Genomic DNA, 21,048 nt, shown 5'->3' on the forward strand with positions numbered 1-21,048 from the left:
CTTACGTTACGATAAAATGCCTTTAACGATGCGTCGCTTTAACTTTATCAGTAAGTAGGTAGATAATAAATGATAACAAGTGAGTACTTACACGAAATACTTAAAAATGTAATTTATATTGATGCCAATGACCGAATCACAAGTTCCATATATATAATACAATGCGTCATTGTGTTGTTTGATTTATCTTATCTACTCATAATTACAGACGAACACAACACATGAACACACTACGTACATACATATCTATACTCTCGCCCGAAGTCTCTAATGGGATGAACCATGAGTTATCAAAAGACAATTTAGAGACACATTTAGTACAAAGTCCAAAAACGGATAACTATGTAGAGCCGTATGGTCATAGCATAAGGCTGCGTTTCCATTGACGCGGAGATGGGCGGAGAAGAGCGGAGATGTGCGGATTTGACCAATCACAGCGTTCGAGAGAGAGAAAAACGAAGACGCTCTGTCACTCTCTCCCTCACGGTGATTGGTTGATTCCTGCACATCTCCGCTCATCTCCGCATAGGTCCCCGTCAATGGAAATTCAGCCTAAAGACTGCGCGCGGACTGTCTATCTCGCTCGCATTTATGCTATAAGGTGGCAAACAGTCATAGAATAAGGAATAATACTACATAGAGAACGCCAACTCTCCGCTTCCTACCGGCGTCTGTGCTAAATTTACCTCACCCCCCGTCGAACATAGTTTAAGTCATAAATAAAGAAGATTTGGCCTAATATTCCCCGACGATTATTCTAGCCATAGAGGTGGCCAATCAGCTCGCGACACCAAACACATCAGAACCCCGATACCGACACCGCCGGCGTGGTAGACGATCATTCAGCGCTTATTGTTGGCGACCCACTAGGGTCGATTAATCCTTTCAAATATTCTTCCTCTCAGACGATGCCCTGAGCCGAGGTTCGCGCCCAACTGGGTACCCTCAGGCCTGTTGTCTTAAACGTTGTACTGGGTGAGAGCCTTCAGCGCTCCCCATTTGTTCGGCCAAGTAGTTAATGCCATCTGCGGCAAATCTACAATAAGTCACGTCAAAAAAAGGCCTAACATTAGTACCTACTTAGATAAACAAGTCATATTTTATTTCAGAAACATCCGCTACCGGACGAACCGATTAAGATAATGATTCCTGGAATAAATGTGTGTGAAGACGACGACTTCGACCCCGAAGGAACATTCAAAGCATAGCATACATTTTACAATCACATTAGTGCAAAAAGAGGTAAATTTTGGTACTTCATGAGAAATTGACGAAAAATATTCAGTGCCTAACCTTGTTATTTGTGAACATTGCCTAAAATATGGATTTTGTTATGAAACGTGAATAAATATTACATAATAATTATACAAGTAAAGATTTTTCTTCCAAAAACTGGGTATATTATATTTGTAACGAAATGAAAATCCAGAATTGAAACAAAATATATTTAATACCACCTTCGTTACAAATAATCGCTGCCTCGACCGGCTCACTTATCTAACACAAGTCTGGGTATGTAAAGACACAACCGTTAACAAAAAATTCTATTCGTTAGTGCCTTAAACAAGGAACGTTAGGAATATTTACAAGAACTTATATTGATAACAGGACTCGCTTGCGAGAGACTTCGATGGACAACAGACGGTTAATTTTTTTATAGTATACTGCGGTCACCGACCTCACAATCTACCAGATAGAAGAAAAGGGCTTCTTTCTTGAGAATTCGTCCGAAACACGTAGAATTAGTAGATATTGTCTTTCAATATATCAGTCGGATTATGGACAGGCATTCCGTTGAAAAATGTTAATAATATAACTGTTTACAATGACAAGTTTAAACCAAATTGCTAGTAGACAAATTATTGCATCTTGTCGTGTTAGCGAGTCCTCTCGCAAGTGAAATTGTTTAATTCTAACATTATTATCCAAATAACTAGTTATCTAAGTATCCTGAAACTGATATGCTTATTGTGGTGTAACTTTACCCTTGAATAAAAAAAAACTGTTTTTTTTTTACCGGCAAGACGCTTTTAGTGTTGAAACATTTTTTGGTGTTACCATTTATTTTGAGAAAAGTTACACCGTACTGCGGGTTCAAGATTAGTGTCTCTGTATTGCAGATAATAAAAACTATTCGTGACTAAAGCGGCATCAACCTAATTACATAAAGTCCAATTTTAAATTGCGAAAAAAATGAGTTATTATTTCAGTGATATTAACATGGTAAGTTGTGATATGCGCCTTGCGCAGGACCGATCGTCGTGGAGATCCTTGGGGAAGGCCTATGCCCAGCAGTGGGCGTCGTACGGCTGATGATGAAGTTGTGTTATCCGAATTCGCCACAGAACAATGCAGAGTTCAAACTTTATTTTTTTTAATTGATAATTTCTTTAGTGTGGATAGCTCTCTATTGCAATACCATATAATATTATATGTAAATAATACAATAACTCTCTATTGTATTGTTCGATTTGTATGTAAAATTTCTTCAATACATTGAACTAAAATTGAATCCGAAGCAGCCTTGTGTGATTCAAGTATTCTATTGCACATTATACATAACTGGTGTTCAACAGGTACGTTTGACAATATAAGTATAATAATCCTACGTCTCGGTACACTTGGAGCTCTCCATAATGAGATTTGTACCATTGTACATACGAAATAACATAAAATGAACAGCTTTATTCCAGTCGATTAGATGTTTATATCTCGCTCTCTACGAAACAACCACTAAACCCTATTTAATATAGGGACAGATATATAGTTCATCGCCTAGCGCGAAAGAGACGAGAGATGTGAATATATATCTCTCTAATTATGGTACATTAAGTGGCGGGGGCTTAATGGGACCTTCCTACATCGTCCCTGGCCAGTCGACAGGGTATACCTACACGCCTAGTCATTAGTTGCTTTTACTCATTTTAAATATTTAGATGCCACTTGTAAATAAGTTATCAATAAAAGGCACTGTTTTCACACTTAAACCGCTGACATATTATTTATTTTTGCCTCGAATGGCATTCACTAGCTGTGTCAAACAGCCAATTAATGCCATTCGAATTCGAAAAAGAAATGGTGGAGTGAGAATGCTATATACCCTTTGGTACTATGAACCCGTAATGGAGCAACGTGGAGGAGTATGCTCCATGCTTCCTCTTGTTGAATGGGAGGCCTATGCCCAGCAGTGGGACGTATTATTCGTAGAGAACAAGTTATAAATATCACCGAAACATCCGCGTGCAATAGTGATTTAGCTAATTATTGAGTTACATGCACAAACTAGTCAACAAAAATTGCAAAAAAATATGTGTAACTTTGTTTACAGTGCGTTTAATATGACTTTTTATGAATTCGGTTATTAAAAGTTGTATGCATACCATAGATTAAAGTTTCTACGTATAGAATGGACAGTCATAAGTAATATCATGTATCCACTTTAGAACCCTGTCGCAATACCATATTTGACATTTAATGGGACTTAGGGTTTAATTTGTCAAAAAAGTTAATGTGACATGGTACCAAAGTGAATACATATTAGTACTCGTAACTGGACTCCCGTATCGGTACTGAGACTCATCCCCCTGAAGGGTTTACTTTAGACTAAGAGAGGGTGAGGTCGGCGGCCGATGCGAATCGGGCGGGGCGGAGTTCCCTTTCTATATGTAGTAGATATTATTCTTTATTCTATGGTAACAATTTCAAATTCAAAATTCAATTTGTAGTAAAACGCACTGTAGACACTTAATTTTACAAATGATTTGAAAACTTTACGCAGAGGAAAGCACGCATTTAGCATTATACAATTTTATTTAACCGTTTTTATAATTAGCAATAAGTATTATTCCCGCGCCGTTAATGATACTTTCGTTACTCGATAACGAACTAAATGACTCTAGTTCTAAGGCTTATATTAACATTGCTGATTCCAGTAGACACCATCTAAGTTTATTTTAAGTTATACCTGTCATTTTCTTATCCGGCGAAAAGGAAAGGGACGCGTAATCGTCAGGCTGGAACACACGTCAATTTTAGGCAGACATTAAAAAAATCCTACTAAAATTTTATATTACCCGACGGAATTAAGTTAAAATAAAATTAGGAGGTGTTTGCAGGAATCAGGATCATTAGCCTACAAAATTAACATTGTTAGTTAACATGTGCAGATTAAGCGTATCATTATACTAAACACAATTGTATGTTTGAAGGCTAACAAGTTGCTGCAAATACATGCGAGGGTGTTTTAAGCACTTGACGTTATCGGTGAAAGACGCCATGTTGGAATCTTTCTCAGTATATTTCTATGATTCGAATAGGCCGCTTATAGTAAAATTGTAACGAGAATTCAATAGGAACCTTGAACCCTCAGCCTTTGTGTTACGGTTTGAGCTATTGAAATAGATATGATGCACTTACGACTACACCAATACAAGTTAAATATGTCGATAGATGGCGCTACGATAAACTCGCGCGAGTCGCGGGTCTAGTTCCACTGGGCGATTAACAAGTTTCTAGAAAAATCCAGTATAAGTTTGTCTCACTCGCTTGAGTTTTCGCCTTCATTTTACAGAACGATAGACTAGCGAATTTCCCTATGTTATTGATGTAACGTTACCCATATGACACAAAGAAAAAACGTCAAAAGCTATAAAACACACCCTTGAACAATGAAGTATGCAAAAAGCTGCTTTATTTCAGTCGGTTAAGCCTCTAATTAGCTGTTAGCGAATCCATCGGCCTATTGGACGGACAAGTAATTGCTCAGGGAGATATAACATTTGTTGAAAAAATGTTCCAACACTTTTGTGAAGTAAAAAAAATATTAATATCTCGTTTGGCACTGTTGTTTCGAGCTGGGCGAGTGAAAGGCGCAAGACGTATGAGCGACAATGGGAACTTGCGGCCAAAATGGGAACTAACGCCGTCTTCCTAGAAAACGTCATTTTATGACAGATGTGAAGAGATTGCACACTAGCGCCCTCTTCAATGTCATCGAAGTACTACAAGATCCTTGTTGTAGGTAGGAACATGCTAAGATTGATCTGAGGCGTTTATCAATATCTCAACTAACGCCAGATATAGTAATAGTTAAAATCCGTAGTAGGGGAATGCTCCGTCCCGTTCTAGCAAAACGACATTTGTTTGTTGTTTCTTTCTAACTCCTTGATTTGGGATGGTTCTAACTAATATTTCAACGAATTCCTATTCTGTTTTCACATAAGGCTATTAATATATGTCTATTGGTTAACTAAAATAAATACTTAGCTTTTGATATTTGTAAACTACTCTTGCACCATCAATATTCCACATTTTAAATAATTATTTTAAGCTTCTGCTAAACGTCAAAATCTATTCACTCGCCCAGTGTCTTGTGGTATTAAAATAACAGTGAACGGAATTAAACATGCAAGCAGTCTCTTTACATTTGCTGCAGTTGATAATGACGCCAAAACACACTCACGGTGGAAAAATAACAGTACACTAAAAAAAAAACACGTCAAAGTTATAGATATTATGACACTATTTGTCTGTGTTTAGGTACTTACGCCGTTTCGGAAATAAGTTGACATACCAGTACGTGACAGGCTCGCGCCTATTTATACTTTTATACGACAGCAATAAAGGCTAGGTACGATTTTCGTTGCGTCAATTTTGAGCAACAATAATACTTCCATGTTTCCTTCCGTTCACCGTAAAATAACATGTTTCTTTATAAACGTCCTTACCTTTTCCGTCACACCATAATATTTAAAAATGGAATAATTTTGATTCGTTCACTATTATACACGTTCACCAAATACCCTGACTTTAACAATATACCGCGATCAAGATAAAATATTATATGACGATGAATATTAAATACATGTGTAATACTGTATTTACAAAAATATCGTTACTAATAAATATTTTGTTGAATATACATCAGTTATTATCATCAGTTGTAGGTATACGTAAAAGAAATATTATCAGTTGTTTAATATTAACAATTTTATGTTTAAAAATATACACTTATATTTGTTTCATCTTGATTTGCTGCCAATGTCTAGTGTTATAGAGACACTATTTCATGATAATAACTAACGTTTTCAAGTAATGTGTGATTTGACACGTATTTGTACATCGATTTTATATATAGGAAAGGAAGTCTAAAGGCGTTACGCATCTTAGACGGTTCGGGTGCCTTATTATACATAATTAAAGTTATTCAAACTTGTTTAAAAAAAATCACGGATACCTACTCGAACGACGGACGTGTAAGCAACGCGCCTAAAAAGACTAGTTTCGCGCCACTCCGTGTAAATATAACATTTTATACATATACAATTTACTCCAAGGACGAATCAAGTCCATGTTAGCTATACAAAAAACTGAATAAGAAATCTTTCAAATGTATAAGAAATATGCAATTCCAAATAAAATACGAAATAAATCTATTTTCTAAATAACTCAATCTGCGACTTTGTCCTTGTAAAATAAATATTATAAAGTTTTATGTAGCTCGATTTAATCACTTGGCACTTGACGTTGTCGTGATATCCGACGGAGTAAGTGTCAAGTTAAACGTGTAGAAATGAAAACTATCAATTAAATTACTATAAAAAGAAATACTTTCTAAACTACTTATATTAAGATCAGTACTAAAAACCGTTGCCATTTTCGAAAAGTACAAAATGTTATTATGACAGTAATAAAACTTAAAACATAATTATTTACATACTTACGATAAAATAATCTGAACTGGCAAGTACTATTATAATACTGTATATAAATTAAAAGTATATTAATGAAATGAAATTAACCTAAATATATATATTTACATGACGTTTTATCTCGTTATATTAATAAGGAAAACATACTCCCTTTTTGTTATTAAAATCCCAACGAATATCTCGACGACAATATGCTATATATTTAGACTAAAGTCGACTAAAAAGGCCCTATTTTAAACTTGAATAGGCCAGCATTTAACCAACAAGGACTACTCGACCGCCGTGACTAACCGTCCGTATTTGACTAATCTCCTAAACAATTTCTACGATCATTCCTTACAATCTCAACCCAAAGAAATGCTTATAATTTAATTCAGTCGTAAAATAAACTTCAATCTATAACTTTCATGTTCATAGTATATATTGTCAGTATTTTCGACAGTCCACGTTATATTGTTACACATTTTGGACTGAGCAGGACTTGAGAAACCGGTATTTTTTCGTTAGAGACCGGTACTTTTCATTTTTACCGGTTTATAACACACAATTATTTAAAACTGCCGTTTGAACGTTCAAAACAATGTCTTTGGAAAATATTTTAATTTATCACTGGTATAATATTTTACCTACATTATTGCACACCTACAATATTTACTGATTTATGAAATAAAAATAATATATTTATTTATTTGTAAATAAAAGTCTTTTAATAAAAAGGGGTTTAATAATAAAGTATTATTTATTAATGGAGGGATTTTATCGTGTTCAAGCGATACCTTTTCCAAGTCCCGCGTACGAATTAGTTTGACACGTTGGCACTAGCCTTGCAACTACTGTATAACATGAATAAACTAGAAGTCTCCAATAAAAGATATTGCTCTCTTGCCTGTATTTATATTACGAATAAAAATATCTTTTAAACTATGGAAGTCACTAGTCACTGTAAATTTGACACAACTACCCAACAAAAATCAGTCGACTGCAAAGTCTCTCTATTCGGTGTATATTTTTGTAGAACTTAATTTAGTGGGTTTTTATTAGTTATTAAATTTTAATTAAGTTACAGATTATCTGTATAATAGACGTAGTTTTTGGGCGAAAGGCGTTCGTAAATGCGATTCGGTCTAGTTAAGGAGAAGACACGTTTTAGTTTATTTTAAATCGCGTTTTTACAGGATGTTAAATGGAGTGATGTATGTTAAAAGGTGGTTAAGTTTGAAGTTGGATAATAATTATTAATCTATTGCTAAGTATTTCAATTGACTTCAGCGCAGCGTATCTCTAACTGCACCACTTCATCTGACACCTTGTATAATCACATGCTGCCTTGGCCCAACTCTATAGTCTCTTAAAATTTAAGGGACTGTTAAAGAGATTTTGCCGTCGACCGGGACCGCCTACCGTTATGACTTCTTGTCGAAGAGCGGCAGTTTCGACTTGACCGCTCCTTCGCAAATCATCAGTCTTTGCTGCGCGAGACACTTCCTCCCACACCCGTCATCCCCCACTAGCTCTGAAAGCCGACTCGCCCCCGTCCCCCCTCTATGCTTCACATCCACAAAATACTCCTTCTCACTCCTATCCCCCTCTTTCTTCCCAAACTGTAACATCTCGACTTTCCCCCCGAAATTGCTCATCTTAAACCTAGAGTGGCCTTTGAAAGTCCGTTCGCACTTGAAGTCCGCGCCTTTGCGCTCAAAGTATTCGACGATTTTGGATATCTGCGCGGAGCGCACGTGGCGCGGGATGCGGTCGTCGCAGTACAGGCTGTCGGAGCCCGCCAGCGACGCCACGTCCTCCGAGCTGTCCGTGTACACGCTCGACGTGCGCTTGTATGTGGAATTCAGCAAGTGGTTGATCAGCGGACCTCGATGGAGCATGTACAAGTCGTCCTCGTCCAAAGTCTTATGCGAGACACACCCGCCGAGACACTTGGCGCGACTGACACAACAACACCGGTTCAGAATGTGGTACTCCTTCACTTTCTCAGTAGGCTCCGGAGTCTCGGAGGCGTCCGAGTCCGGGCGGCTCGCGTCTAGCTTCCCGCAGAGGAAGGGCGACGTTATCTCGTGCTCGAAGGTCTTCCTCGCAGTGTTGGTATCCTCGGTCCGCGGGGGTGTCTCCTCGAGGTCGTCGAGGCTCCTCAGCGAGCTGACGGTGGTGGTGGACAGCGCGGAGTCGTCGAGCACGAAGAGGCTGGAGTTGGCGGAGCCGGGCGCCGGCCGCGGCAGCTGGCGGTAGGAGCGCGCGTTGAAGATGCGGTCGTAGATGAGCAGGCAGTCCGAGCACATGCGTACCCGCGGCCGGCACTCTTCCTCCAGCCCGGCGTCGCGGGCCTCCTCGAACTCGTCGTGGGCCTCGTCGCGGGACTCGTCCGACTGGTCGCGTCGCCACCACCAGCAGCGGTGGCAGCCCATCAGTGAGCAGGGGCACATCGCGCCGTAGAAGCACTCGGCGCCCGGGTGCTGCGGGCAGAAGTCCTCGTTCGCGACAGAGAAGATGCCACTCTCGCAGGAGCCGCGGCGGCGGAGCTCGACGCTCGAGTTGCTCTTCTGGATGGTGACGGGGCCAGCCTTCGGCGGGGGCGGGGGCGGGGGCTCGACGCGCTCGAGCGAGCCGCGGCGGCTGAGGCCGGGGGACGAGGGCAGCGAGGCGCAGCGCGGCTCGTCGTCCGACAGCGGCGGCTCGGCGTCCACGCGCACCAGCGGCGAGGGCAGCTCCACGCACGACGAGAACCCGCCGGCGCGCTCGGTGGCGGGCTCGAGGATCTTCTTGACGCCGCGGAACGTGTGCAGCGGGCGCGGCGCCGTGGGCGCGGCGTGCGCGTCCCGCAGCAGCATGATGTGCGCCAGCCGGTGCAGGCGCGCCAGCCGCGGCGGCGCGGGCCGCGCGCGCACGCCCGCCAGCGCCGACGCCGAGCGGTGCGGCGCGCGCGGGCCCGCCTCGCGCCGTGGGCCCGCGCCTGCGCCCGCGCCCGCCTCGCACCACTCCAGCTCCGACAGCGAGCGCCGGTGCTGCACTGCAAGCGGACACAAACACATTGTACCACCACGGAACAGAGCTTTATGAAAAGAAGAGCTATAAAATGATGAGATATGGACTCACAATGATCATGGTAATGCTGTAGTCGGGGGCTGCCCTCAGACTTGTACCGCTGCGGGCGCCGCCACGCGTATAGCCCGGGGCACGATCGCGGACCTGACGAGTCCGCTTCCTCACTGCAATGACGACATTATATCTTTAGGACATATGTGAAAATGAAAGCTCTTGCCACATCGCCAACATCAAGCGCCCACGGTGTGACATCTCTTTAATTTACGTATCAGTATATTAAAACCACAAGTAACGAGCTGGCGGCCTGTCACGCCAGCAGTGTGACGAAAGTTTAAGGTTGGATTTAGATCATATGGTTAGTATGAATCTTCCAAGCGGATCTCTTCACGCTGACGCGGATTATAACTTCTTACGGTACACACGGCGTGGTATGTCTAGGTTCTAGGTAGACAAGTTGTGATATACCTCTCAGCGGTGTTGGGCGTGTGGCAACGCCAGGCAGCGTCGTCCAGCGTCTCTTTCACCTCGGCGAGCTTCTCCACTATCTCGGGGAATAGCGGCCGCGCCTTCGGCTCGTACTGGAATACAACATTACATAATATATGAATAATTTGTTTATTTCACGGATTGTTGTACGTGTGTACTAAAAAAGACAAATTGATTAGACACTAGTTCAGCACATAGCCGTCGGCGGCGGGATGGCAAGCGCCCGAAGTGTGACGTACTAGCGCCCTGTCACACCGGCCGTGTGACGAGAGCTTAAAGCTGAACGCATTTTAGTTGCTTTCTTTACTTCCAATCAAGCAGAAAAGCAAACGAATTGTACGAAGCACTCACAATGCAGCAGTTGAACGCGAGCCGCAGCAAGTCTGGCACCGTGTGCTCATCGCACAGCTCCACAAACGCCATGTAGTTGAGGCCGAAGTTGTCCGTGCGAGGCAGCACGTCCGGGTCGGCGTCCACCTGATAATCAAACATAATTTATTTATTTTATTATTGATGTACAGTCACGAGCAATATAATGTACCCACTTTAGGACTCTGTCGCACTAACATATTTGACATTTAGTGAGATTTACAGTTCAATTTGTCAAAAACGTTAATGTGACATGGTACCAAAGTGTATACATATTAATGCTCGTGACCGTACACATATAGACAACACTAGTGCAGCAAAATTTTTAACAGGTTTAAATCAAATCTCAAATCTACAAGAGTGTATGTTATCATGGAAGAATCATCATCATCACTAGCCCATTAGCGTCCCCACTGCTGGGGCACGGGCCTTCCCTATGGATGGATAGGGAGATCGGGCCTTAAACCACCACGCGGGCCCAGTGCGGATTGGTGGTTATTAACGACTGATGCAGCCGGGACCAACGGCTTAACGTGCCTTCCGAAGCACGGAGGAGCTCAAGATGAAAACTTTTTTTGTGGTCACCCATCCTATGACCGGCCTTTGCGAAAGTTGCTTAACTTCACCAATCGCAGACCGAGCGCGTTTACCGCTGCGCCACCGAGCTCTTCCCATCATGATGGAAGAATGGAGAGAATTAAAACATCGTTTAGTTTGAATGTAGGATCAGAGAACCCTGAAAACGGGATAACGGGAGATGACATTAGAGAACACGAGAAGCGGTTCCGTGGTGCCAAATGTGGTTCAACCCTAATCACGTTACGTTTGTTGGACCATAGAGATCAATTAGGGTGAGCTGAGCTTGAAGGTATCACAAGATAACTGGCAGCAGCACTTAGCATAGATTTATCTTAAAATGGATACGATAAATAGATCTCGATGATGACAATCAAAAACAGTTTTAGACTGTTTTGGCAAGCAGCCTTCTAGTCTCCCTTTTCATAATCTAATTATAGTATTTTATGCAACAGTTGTATAAGAAGGGTCAAAAAATGCGAGTGGCGTGAGTTGCGATGTGAGCCTTGACGAACATCGCAATAAGAGACGCCACGAGCATTTTTTGACCTAGTTATACAACGTTGCGTACAATACTTTTTCTACGACGACGTAATTTTAAACGAAACACAAAAATTTTCCAATTTATTTTCCAACGCACGGGAAAATGGCGGCAAATGTATACTTTTTTATAGTATATCTATGGCACCAAACAAAGTAAAGGTGCCAGTTTCCAGGTCAAAAAAAAAAAAACAACAACAATGCTTTTTTGGCGACATTATAGTACAATTACACTTTGTAAACAATGCTTTTATAGGCCATAGAGCGTACACTTTTTCAAAGAGTTTAATTATGTATGTACTTATGTACTTTTTGGTTATTTAAATGCCAGATTAAAGTAGAGGAGTAGAAAAATATATTTATGTACTTTATCGATCACGTCACCCAACACAGTTGCAACCCATGTGCCATCTATTTGGACGAAGAATTGCAATGACCCAGCTCTATTACATGTCACATAATTCACTTTTATTACGAACTAGCTTACGGTCCGCGAATCCGTTCGCCTTGACTTCGATTATCGCACGTTATTTTTTTCCCACCCTCTTTTCATTCCCTCAAGGGGTGAGTTCTAGGGTAAAAACTATTCTATGTTTTTCCCTGGGACCTAAACTATCTCCAGAGAGGCAATTTCAACTAAATCCGTTCAGCGGTTAAAGCGTGAAGGTAAAGAGTGTAAGATAACAGACAGACAGAGTTAGTTTCGCGTTTATAAATTCAATATGGATGATTTAATAGGAATTTCTATTCGCAATCCCACTGTCATCAGCGATTTATTGAAGTATTATTCAAAATTAGAACCAACACCTGAGAACTATGACAGGTTTGCATAATTTGGCAACGAGTCAGGACTTCGATACTTTCGCGCATTGAATGCTTTATTTTTTGACGTGACTTATTGTAGTTATGATAGCAGCAACTACTTGGCCGAACAAATAGGGAGCGCTGAGGGCTCTCACCCAGTGGTTCAACCCTTACATAGCCCACCAGCTCCTCTACGAAGTGTTTCGCTTCCTCGTTTCTAATACGAACGGCAAGGTCTGGAATTCTCTGCCCGCGAATCTGTATCCCGATAAGTACAATCTGGATCTCTTCATAGCTATAATGCATAGGCAATTGCTAGGTAAGCATGTCTCATCCTCAGCCATATCGTCATCAAGTGAGATTGTGGTCAAATGTTTGCCTATCTTCCATAAAAAAAATGTAGGTTGATTCCGTCTCTTTCTCAGTTTGTATACTGTCATTCTTTTTTCTTCTTTTTTTATCTTTGTAGAACAAACAATTGTATATTTTACATACCCTGGCGATCAACTGACAGAGTATGATGCCGTAGGAGAAGATGTCGGAGCGGTGGTCGTACCAGCGCCCGCGCAGGCACTCGGGTGACATCCACCACGGCGACCCCACGCTCGGGAGGCGGTAGCCGTTGCTGGAACAACATTTTAACAACGTCAATATGAGATACTGTTTACGAATAAAAATATGTATGGGATTGACGTATGAGATGAAATGTCAAACCCATATATTTCTACCACTGTCACTGTCAATATGTTCATTTTTAACCGTTTGCAACTTTACTAAGACCCCTGCACAATTAACTTTGTACACAAAAAAATGCACTTCAAATACCCAGTCTGACTACTTTCCAACCAAAATAAAAATGTTCTCCACCTCTGGAAAATATAGTTACGAGAAACAGTAGCGTCCCTCAAATGTATTAAGGAAACACAATATTATTGCTGTCAATAGTTTCCTCTAGACAAACAGAAGGGTACGGGACGGGCGAGCCTAAATAAATACGATTTTATTAAAGAGTGTCTTTTGTCGATAAGCGTTATATGCGAGGTTCTGTATAAAGGAAAATGACATCATTTCTCTTTATACAGAACCTCGTACATTGTCACACCATCTCTATCGAGGTCTACCACGACGCCTGTACAGTCATGAGCAATATAATGTACCCACTTTAGGACTCTGTCGCACTAACTTACTTGACATTTAGTGAGACTTACAGTTCAATTTGTCAAAAAAGTTAATATGACATGGTACCAAAGTGTATACATATTAAAGCTCGTGACCGTACCCGTCATGAGGCACCCAATGCGTGACGATCGTGCCCACCGCTCAGGGTGCATGCGACGAACATGTCCGCCCCAAATAACCATAATTGAAATAAATAACAACCATAATTCAAATAGGCTCCGGACACAGGTAGGCTGCTGCAAGGATAATCTGTCTCCCAAATGTCTTGAGGCCCAATAATGAACTCTGCCCTGAATACTCCATACGAAAATAACATTACCGCCTGCCTGCCGCCATACGGCGTATTGTTCGCTCATGCTCCCCTCCCCTCTTACTCCTTAACAGCTTACGGCCATTTAGACTAAAGTAAGACCCAGAGGGGGTGAGGTAAATCTAATCAGTAAGTAGTAACCAGGACTAAAAATTTTATAAAAATTAATTAAATTATATTAGAGTCGTTACCTACCCACTGGACACCTTAAGGCGGGCATAGAAGTCGAGGATGACCGCGTAAAGTCGAGAGTGGAAAAATCAAGGGGAGTCCTTTGCCCAGCAGTGGGATCGAATAGACTAGATAAGATAATAAAGCAGTTCACAAGGGAATCAGGTCAGCGATGACCGACCTCATATTTAAATGAACCAACCCTTGGTTCGCGAAATGTTGATAAATGGTTTACACTGACAAATGGCCCTGCGGTGCACGCAAAATCGCGTGCAAAGCGTGCAAATCCAACTCGAGCGTGTACAGATAGAACGCTGACGACTTAATTGCAGGCTGAATGCGTTTGCGCATATTGCGTTCCAAGTTATCTCTTGGTAATTGATAGTTTTTATACAAGTTTGATATTTAGATGAGTTCTTTGACGCTGTAAGCTATTTAATATGGAATTTGATGAATTGTTAGATATGAAGGTTGGAATATTTAAGTGATGTTTATAAACAAGTTCTTGTTTCACTATAATTGACACTAAAGAAGAAGAATGAGGCAATAAGTTAAAGAAAAGCAATATGGCCGCAATGATAGACAAAATAAAAAAAATAACTAGGTATGAAAACTAGTGGTATCACAGAACGACTGATATTGTTAGTGTAATAAGTAGTTTATACAATAGGCTACTTGTCAATCTAGTCAAATGTGATACTTTTTACGAAATGTCAAAACGAAAATTTTCTTTGGAGTTTGTATGGAAATACTGTCCTGTGACGTCATCACTAAAAGCGGTCAAAGGTCGTACTCATTGTTACTTAATTCATGAATAAAAATCGAAAATAAGTGGATAAATAAAATGAGATTGATTTATTATCATCTTTGACCCAGTCAAGTACCCAATTAAATGAGTTTGCTTTTTTATTAAAAAGATAATAATTAAATGTTCTTAATTATAAATAGTCAAAGAAAGAGCAGTTTATAATATTTGATGATTCGTCTGTGTATGTTTTTCATTTAAGTTGATATGTTTCAATTGTTGTCTTAGGTATATTGTTTCTGTGGCGTTCATACTAGTGATGTTCCGAATAACCGTATCCGTATCCGCGGATATCCGAGATAAAATAAAAATCCGAATCCGTATCCGTGTCCGTTACTTTTCACGCGGATCTTTTACGGATCTTTTTCAGGTGATTAAGTAGAATTATTAAATAAAAAGGCTATAAAATTCCATTCAGATTGTTTTTACTTCTTAAAATCAAATATTTGGCACCTTTATATTGCAAAACATTTAGATAGATAGATCTTTATAATGAAAGCAAGATAAAATATCACTTTTATAACAAAGAAATAACTAAAACTTTAATCTTTTTGTTTAAGAAAATAAAGATCCGTATCCGCGGATCTTTACACTAAATATCCGTATCCAGATCCGTATCCGCGGATATACATTTTTAACGATCCGGCACATCACTAGTTCATACACATCACAACACAATCCCAGAAGGAGAGTCGGGGGGTAAATATAATGTATGGGGAGTGTGATCGGTACCTCCCGGTGAGTATGGAAAAACTTCCAGATCTTGGAAAACTGCTCCGCATCAGGGAGACACCCTACGGCCTGGCAAAACTATCGCACCTGGAACGATTCTTTTTACACAAACCCTATTTAAATATTGGTCGAATTCAATCCGCATCAAAACCCGTCTCATTCGTGTCAGATATTTTTTCGATTTAAATTTTCTTTTTGCGAGTTTCCCTAAGCACGGGTAAGTGGTATAAAAACAAAAATCATCTTTCTTTCTTTCTTTAATTTAGGAATTGAAGGTGTATACTTACACAGGATGAGGTATTTTAGCGGCCAGGCCGAAATCCGCCACCACCGCCGTGTAGTCTCCTTCTCCATTTTTCCTTAACAATACATTCTGGAAATGAAAGGAGTAAATATTATTATAAACACTAACTGTTGTGAATCTTTCGAATTACAACAATACAGTTTTATATTACAGTGATGTAATATATTGGTAAATAATATGGTAACACGAGTATTCCGAATGTATCTACTATGTTGATACATTCGAATATATTTATGTAATTCTTCTTATCGTGTGGGTTGTGAGGTGGAATGCCAACCTGATCAACCCTGGTGTCAGGGTTATTATTGAGCCGCCAAAGGCCCCTGACATGGCTTATGTAACGATTACTCACTTACATCAGTATAGTAAACGGCTTAACGTGCCTTCCGAAGCACGGATCATCTTACTTTCGGACAATCAGGTGATCAGCCTGTAATGTCCTAACCAAACCAAAAACTGATATGTCCCCACCGGGATTCGAACCCGGGCCCTCCGGATCGTGAGCCCAACGCTCAACCACTGGACCACGGTGGCCGTGTCTATATGTAATGTTACTAGTCCAGACACCTCCAACCTTACGAGTGTAAGTATTGTATTCCGGCGGTTATGTCCACCACTAAGGTCACCTGCAGAGGCTATGGATCTTCCATGCGGCATAGGGTCAGATAATCTAACGTAACCCCCCCTCCCCCCATTACAAGCCCAGACATCTTTACCAACCTCGTAATACTGACCTTAGCAGTAAGATCCCTATGGAAGACGCCGAGCGAGTGCAGGTACTGCATCCCGGCGGCCATGTCCGCCGCCAGCGTCACCCGCAGCGGCTGCGGCAGGGGCTCCTCCATGCGGCCCAGGATCAGCTGTTCCAACGACCCCCCCTCCATGTACTCCGTCAACGCGTGCAGTTGGCCTTCGTGCACGCATACGCCCATGAAGCTGCGGAGAGACGAGCGTTAGATTAGTATAGCTGTCTTTTTTGTTGTTGTACGTGTGGGATGGAAGAAGTAAAATGAAAGAAAGGGATGGCAACAAAACAATTTCTGAAGTACGTTAAGAAAACACGAGAAAATTTACATGATGCGTAAATTTTCTCGTGGTGACTTTTAAACCATAAATAATCGCTTAACACACAAGAGGGTCCATGTTTTAGTTCTTATGCCTATGTTACACCCCATTGTACTATCATCATCATCATCAGCCCATTAACGTCCCCACTGCTGGGGCACGGGCCTTCCCTATGGATAGATAGGGAGATCGGGCCTTAAACCACCATGCGGGCCCAGTGCGGATTGATGGTTATTAACGTCTGCTAATGCAGCCGGGACCAACGGCTTAACATGCCTTCCGAAGCACGGAGGAGCTCGAGATGAAAACTTTTTTTGAAATGAAAACCATTGTACTATATGGAGTAGCAAAAAAACTTAATTTACACCATAATAATTTAATTTTGTGTTATTTAATTTTACTTTTGTTTGATATTTTTGTTTTGCAAGTAACTGTTTTGTTTATGGAATAGTTTATCGCAACTATCGAGTATTCAGGGTTGTTGCTGGTAGCCAATGAGCCTATCATATTTTTCATCATTTGAGCCAATTTGTGTAAAAGTCCCTTTTTCCAGTAGGTATATTAGCTTAATAAAGTAGACTTTCAATCTTACGGAAATATAAAAATTTCCCTCCAAAAAGGAACGAGATAAACAAACTTAAAAAATATACGTTATTTATTTATTTATGAAAAGGTACACCAACAGCTTATAATATAATAAAACATTAAATAAAATAAAAGTTACGTCAGGTACGTTAGTATTATATGATCTGTGGTCAGGAATTACACAAAAAACTAAAACTGACTACCGAAATGTGACGCTATAAAAAGTACGAAACAAGAAAATAGCCATATTTCTCTGAAATTCTTCCTAATAGTGATTTTAGGTCTTTAGGTGACATTGTCACCTAGCGGCCAAACACTTGACCCTACTTTTCGCTTCACCGCAGTCAGGTTAAAATGAACGAAAATGAAATTCAAATTCAAATACATATATCTCTATTCAGTAGGTAACATAGTTACACTTTGAATCGTAATTTTTTACATAACGAACGTCTCATCCACCTAAAACTACTGCAGCTTCTCACAACCTGTATAGCCGGGGAAAAGAAGCTGCAAGAAAAACCTCGGCACAGAGCCCTAGACGTTCTTTAGAAAAAAAAAAACGAGGTGATAGCTACTAGACACTATGTATGTATGATAGAATCGAGTCATCTACCTGAGCATCGCCACCTTGGGAACAAGACCCTCACGTAAACAAAGCCGTTATCTTCCCCGGGACAGAATCCGGAACAGATCAGTCGAGAGACAGGCAATATGCCAACTGCGTTCGAAACGATGTGCATTATCGAGCGAACATTATTGCGAGCGAGAATAGTGAGCCTTGACGCTAAACGACTACGTGTAATCTAACAATAATGCATACGTAAGATAACACCTATTTCCTTTAAGGGTAGGCAGAGACTTATTAAATTTTTTCCACTCTCATCATAAGTGCTTGTCGGTTTAGAATACTCTTGATCAGTTCTTCCTTTAAAACGTGTTGAAATTGATCACAACGATATTATTATTTATAAGATATGACATAGGAATACGTTGGGCGTTGGGCTCATGATCTGAAGGTCCGGGTTCGATTCCCGATAGGGACATTGTCGAAATCACTTTGTGAGACTGTCCTTTGTTTAGTAAGGACATTGTAGACTTGAATCACCTGATTGTCCGAAAAAGTAAGATGATTCCGTGCTACGGAAGGCACGCTAAGCCGTAGGTCCCGGGCTACTAGTCCAAACACCTCCACCAACCCGCAGTGAAGCAGCGTGATGGAGTATGCTCCATACCCCCTCCGGTTGATTGGAGACCTGTGCCCAGCAGTGGGACGTGTATAGTCTGTTTATGTTATGTATAGGAATAACATCGAAACATCATCATAACATCTTGCTTCTATGCTGTTCTGAAAGTGAATAAAAAACAAAGAACAACTTCAGCTGCTTGTCTTCCCGGGCATGTCGTAAAATCCGACAGGGGGATTGTGTCCTTTCTAACATGAATGAAAATTGTATTGGGCGGTAGGCCGATCCCTTGTCACCATTATCTTCATCACATCCATCTTTGGAGTTACTTGTGGTGTTCTGCCCACCCCTTTGGGGATTACGGGCTTGCGTGCTGAATGTAGACTTTCTCAACCAGCTGTAACTAAATTAAAATGTTCTATTTTATGTTTTTTATGACGTGAATGAGGAGGCATATACCCAGCAGTGGGTGGATACAGGCTGAGTAGATAGATAGTAGATAGATTTTATCTATCTCGTACACTCAATTGACTTCTCATTACAATTGTTTTTCAACGCGAAGTCAATAGTTATAACGACACGTGCATTGTCTACGCATCGGCGAAAGTGCGATAACTCATCGACAATGCATCGCGGAAAAACTGTGGAAAGCGGGGTTCGCTACTTCTGTTTGCTGGCCCGGAGTTAGGGTCAGATATACATCGATACATAAAACTCACACCCGCAATTCCTAATAGGGTGGACAGAGCCGCAAACCATCAGAAGATTACTTACGTGACGTCAGACGATAAGATGTTGATATAAATGTCAAGAGTATGTCCATAGTCTCTGCTTACCCCGGTGGGAAATAGGCGTGAGTTTATGTATGTATGTATAATAGTATCACTGTTTATCATAATTAAATAAATAAATACATTTTTCATAAAAAAAATCCCGAAAAACCTCTCATGTTTCGTAAGGATTATCAGAAAAATATTAAATATGAATATTAGGAATAAAAAATAAATGATATTTTCTTATATTTAAGGTATTATAATATTTTTTCTTAATATTGGTGTTCGAGAATATTCGAACACCAATATTAAGAAAAAATATTGCTAGATTGCTTCTATGCTGTTCTGGGAGCATATAAAAAACATAGAACACGTTCAGCTGCTTCTCTTCCCGGGCATGTCGTAAAAACCGACAGAGGGATTGTGTCATCTAACATGATGGACTAATGTTATGGGCGATAGGCTGATCCCTTATCACCATAAGGTTCATCATATCCATCTTTGGACTTCGTATCAACAGTGGCTGCAAGTTGTCTTTGATTACTTGTGGCTCTGCCCACCCCATTAGGGATTACGGGCGTGAGTTTATGTATGTATGTATGTGAGAATATTCGAAATCCAAAATTTTATCAAACTTGTGTTTTGTTGAAGTAAAATTCGGATATGTTTCGAATTATTTTATGAGAAGTAGGTACGTTTCAACGTCTTTGGCTAGAGGAAAGTATCGTGTATCGACGTTACAGAAAAATACAGTATTATTTTCTTAAAATACCTTATTATACAAAATTTATTATGAAACAAAAATGCTAATTAATTAATCAAGAATTACTGGCCGAGCGTTAAAAGAAAATTAGTTATTCAGCGTCATGGCATGACCATTAAAGTTTGCGTACGAAAGATCTGACAGTCATTTAAGAATGTTGAGCAAAAAAAAATCAAAACAAACATAATAAACTTATTCAAATATAAAGAAGGTACCATCATTAAGAAATCAATGCGCCGACCTTGATATAAAAAACTCATTTAGCCAAAGCAAACACATTGGCGTATTGTTGATCATTTCTATTGCAAAACTTCAAGGTTAAGTAATAAATTATATAGAAACTCACTAAGCCAATTACGATAGCAAAAAGTATGAGAATCACTGATGTATAGTCGATAAACATTCTTAAGATTGTATTGATGTGAAGTGTCCATCAAGATTAAGTTATTAATAAGAATAAGAAGGATTAATGTAAAGTCGTAGATGATGTGAAATCGTTCACAGATTTCTAAGCTCAAATTGAGTTTCGTTTTTAAAAGTTTAGAAGGTATTGTCGTACAGATTCTTCGGAAAGTCCCTCATTTTGAGGACAAAAACAATATAGATGGCAATGTACAGTTTTTCCTTTGTTTAACTTT

General features: G+C 40.3%; 1 protein-coding gene across 1 annotated transcript in view; it reads right to left on the reverse strand.

Moving 5' to 3' along the window:
* Nucleotides 1-1,431: 1,431 nt before the first annotated feature.
* Nucleotides 1,432-21,048, reverse strand: part of LOC126366581 (uncharacterized) — a 121,716-nt gene continuing 102,099 nt past the window's right edge. The window contains exons 3-9 of the mRNA XM_050009730.1: nucleotides 16,775-16,976; nucleotides 16,024-16,109; nucleotides 13,035-13,164; nucleotides 10,602-10,727; nucleotides 10,230-10,342; nucleotides 9,816-9,928; nucleotides 1,432-9,729 (exon numbers count right to left, since the gene is read on the reverse strand). Of these exons, the coding sequence (XP_049865687.1) occupies nucleotides 8,114-9,729; nucleotides 9,816-9,928; nucleotides 10,230-10,342; nucleotides 10,602-10,727; nucleotides 13,035-13,164; nucleotides 16,024-16,109; nucleotides 16,775-16,976 (2,386 nt within the window). The 3' untranslated portion in view covers nucleotides 1,432-8,113. The remainder of the gene's footprint in view (nucleotides 9,730-9,815; nucleotides 9,929-10,229; nucleotides 10,343-10,601; nucleotides 10,728-13,034; nucleotides 13,165-16,023; nucleotides 16,110-16,774; nucleotides 16,977-21,048) is intronic.

Source organism: Pectinophora gossypiella, chromosome 5 (assembly GCF_024362695.1).
Source record: "Pectinophora gossypiella chromosome 5, ilPecGoss1.1, whole genome shotgun sequence".
NCBI lineage: Eukaryota > Metazoa > Arthropoda > Insecta > Lepidoptera > Gelechiidae > Pectinophora > Pectinophora gossypiella.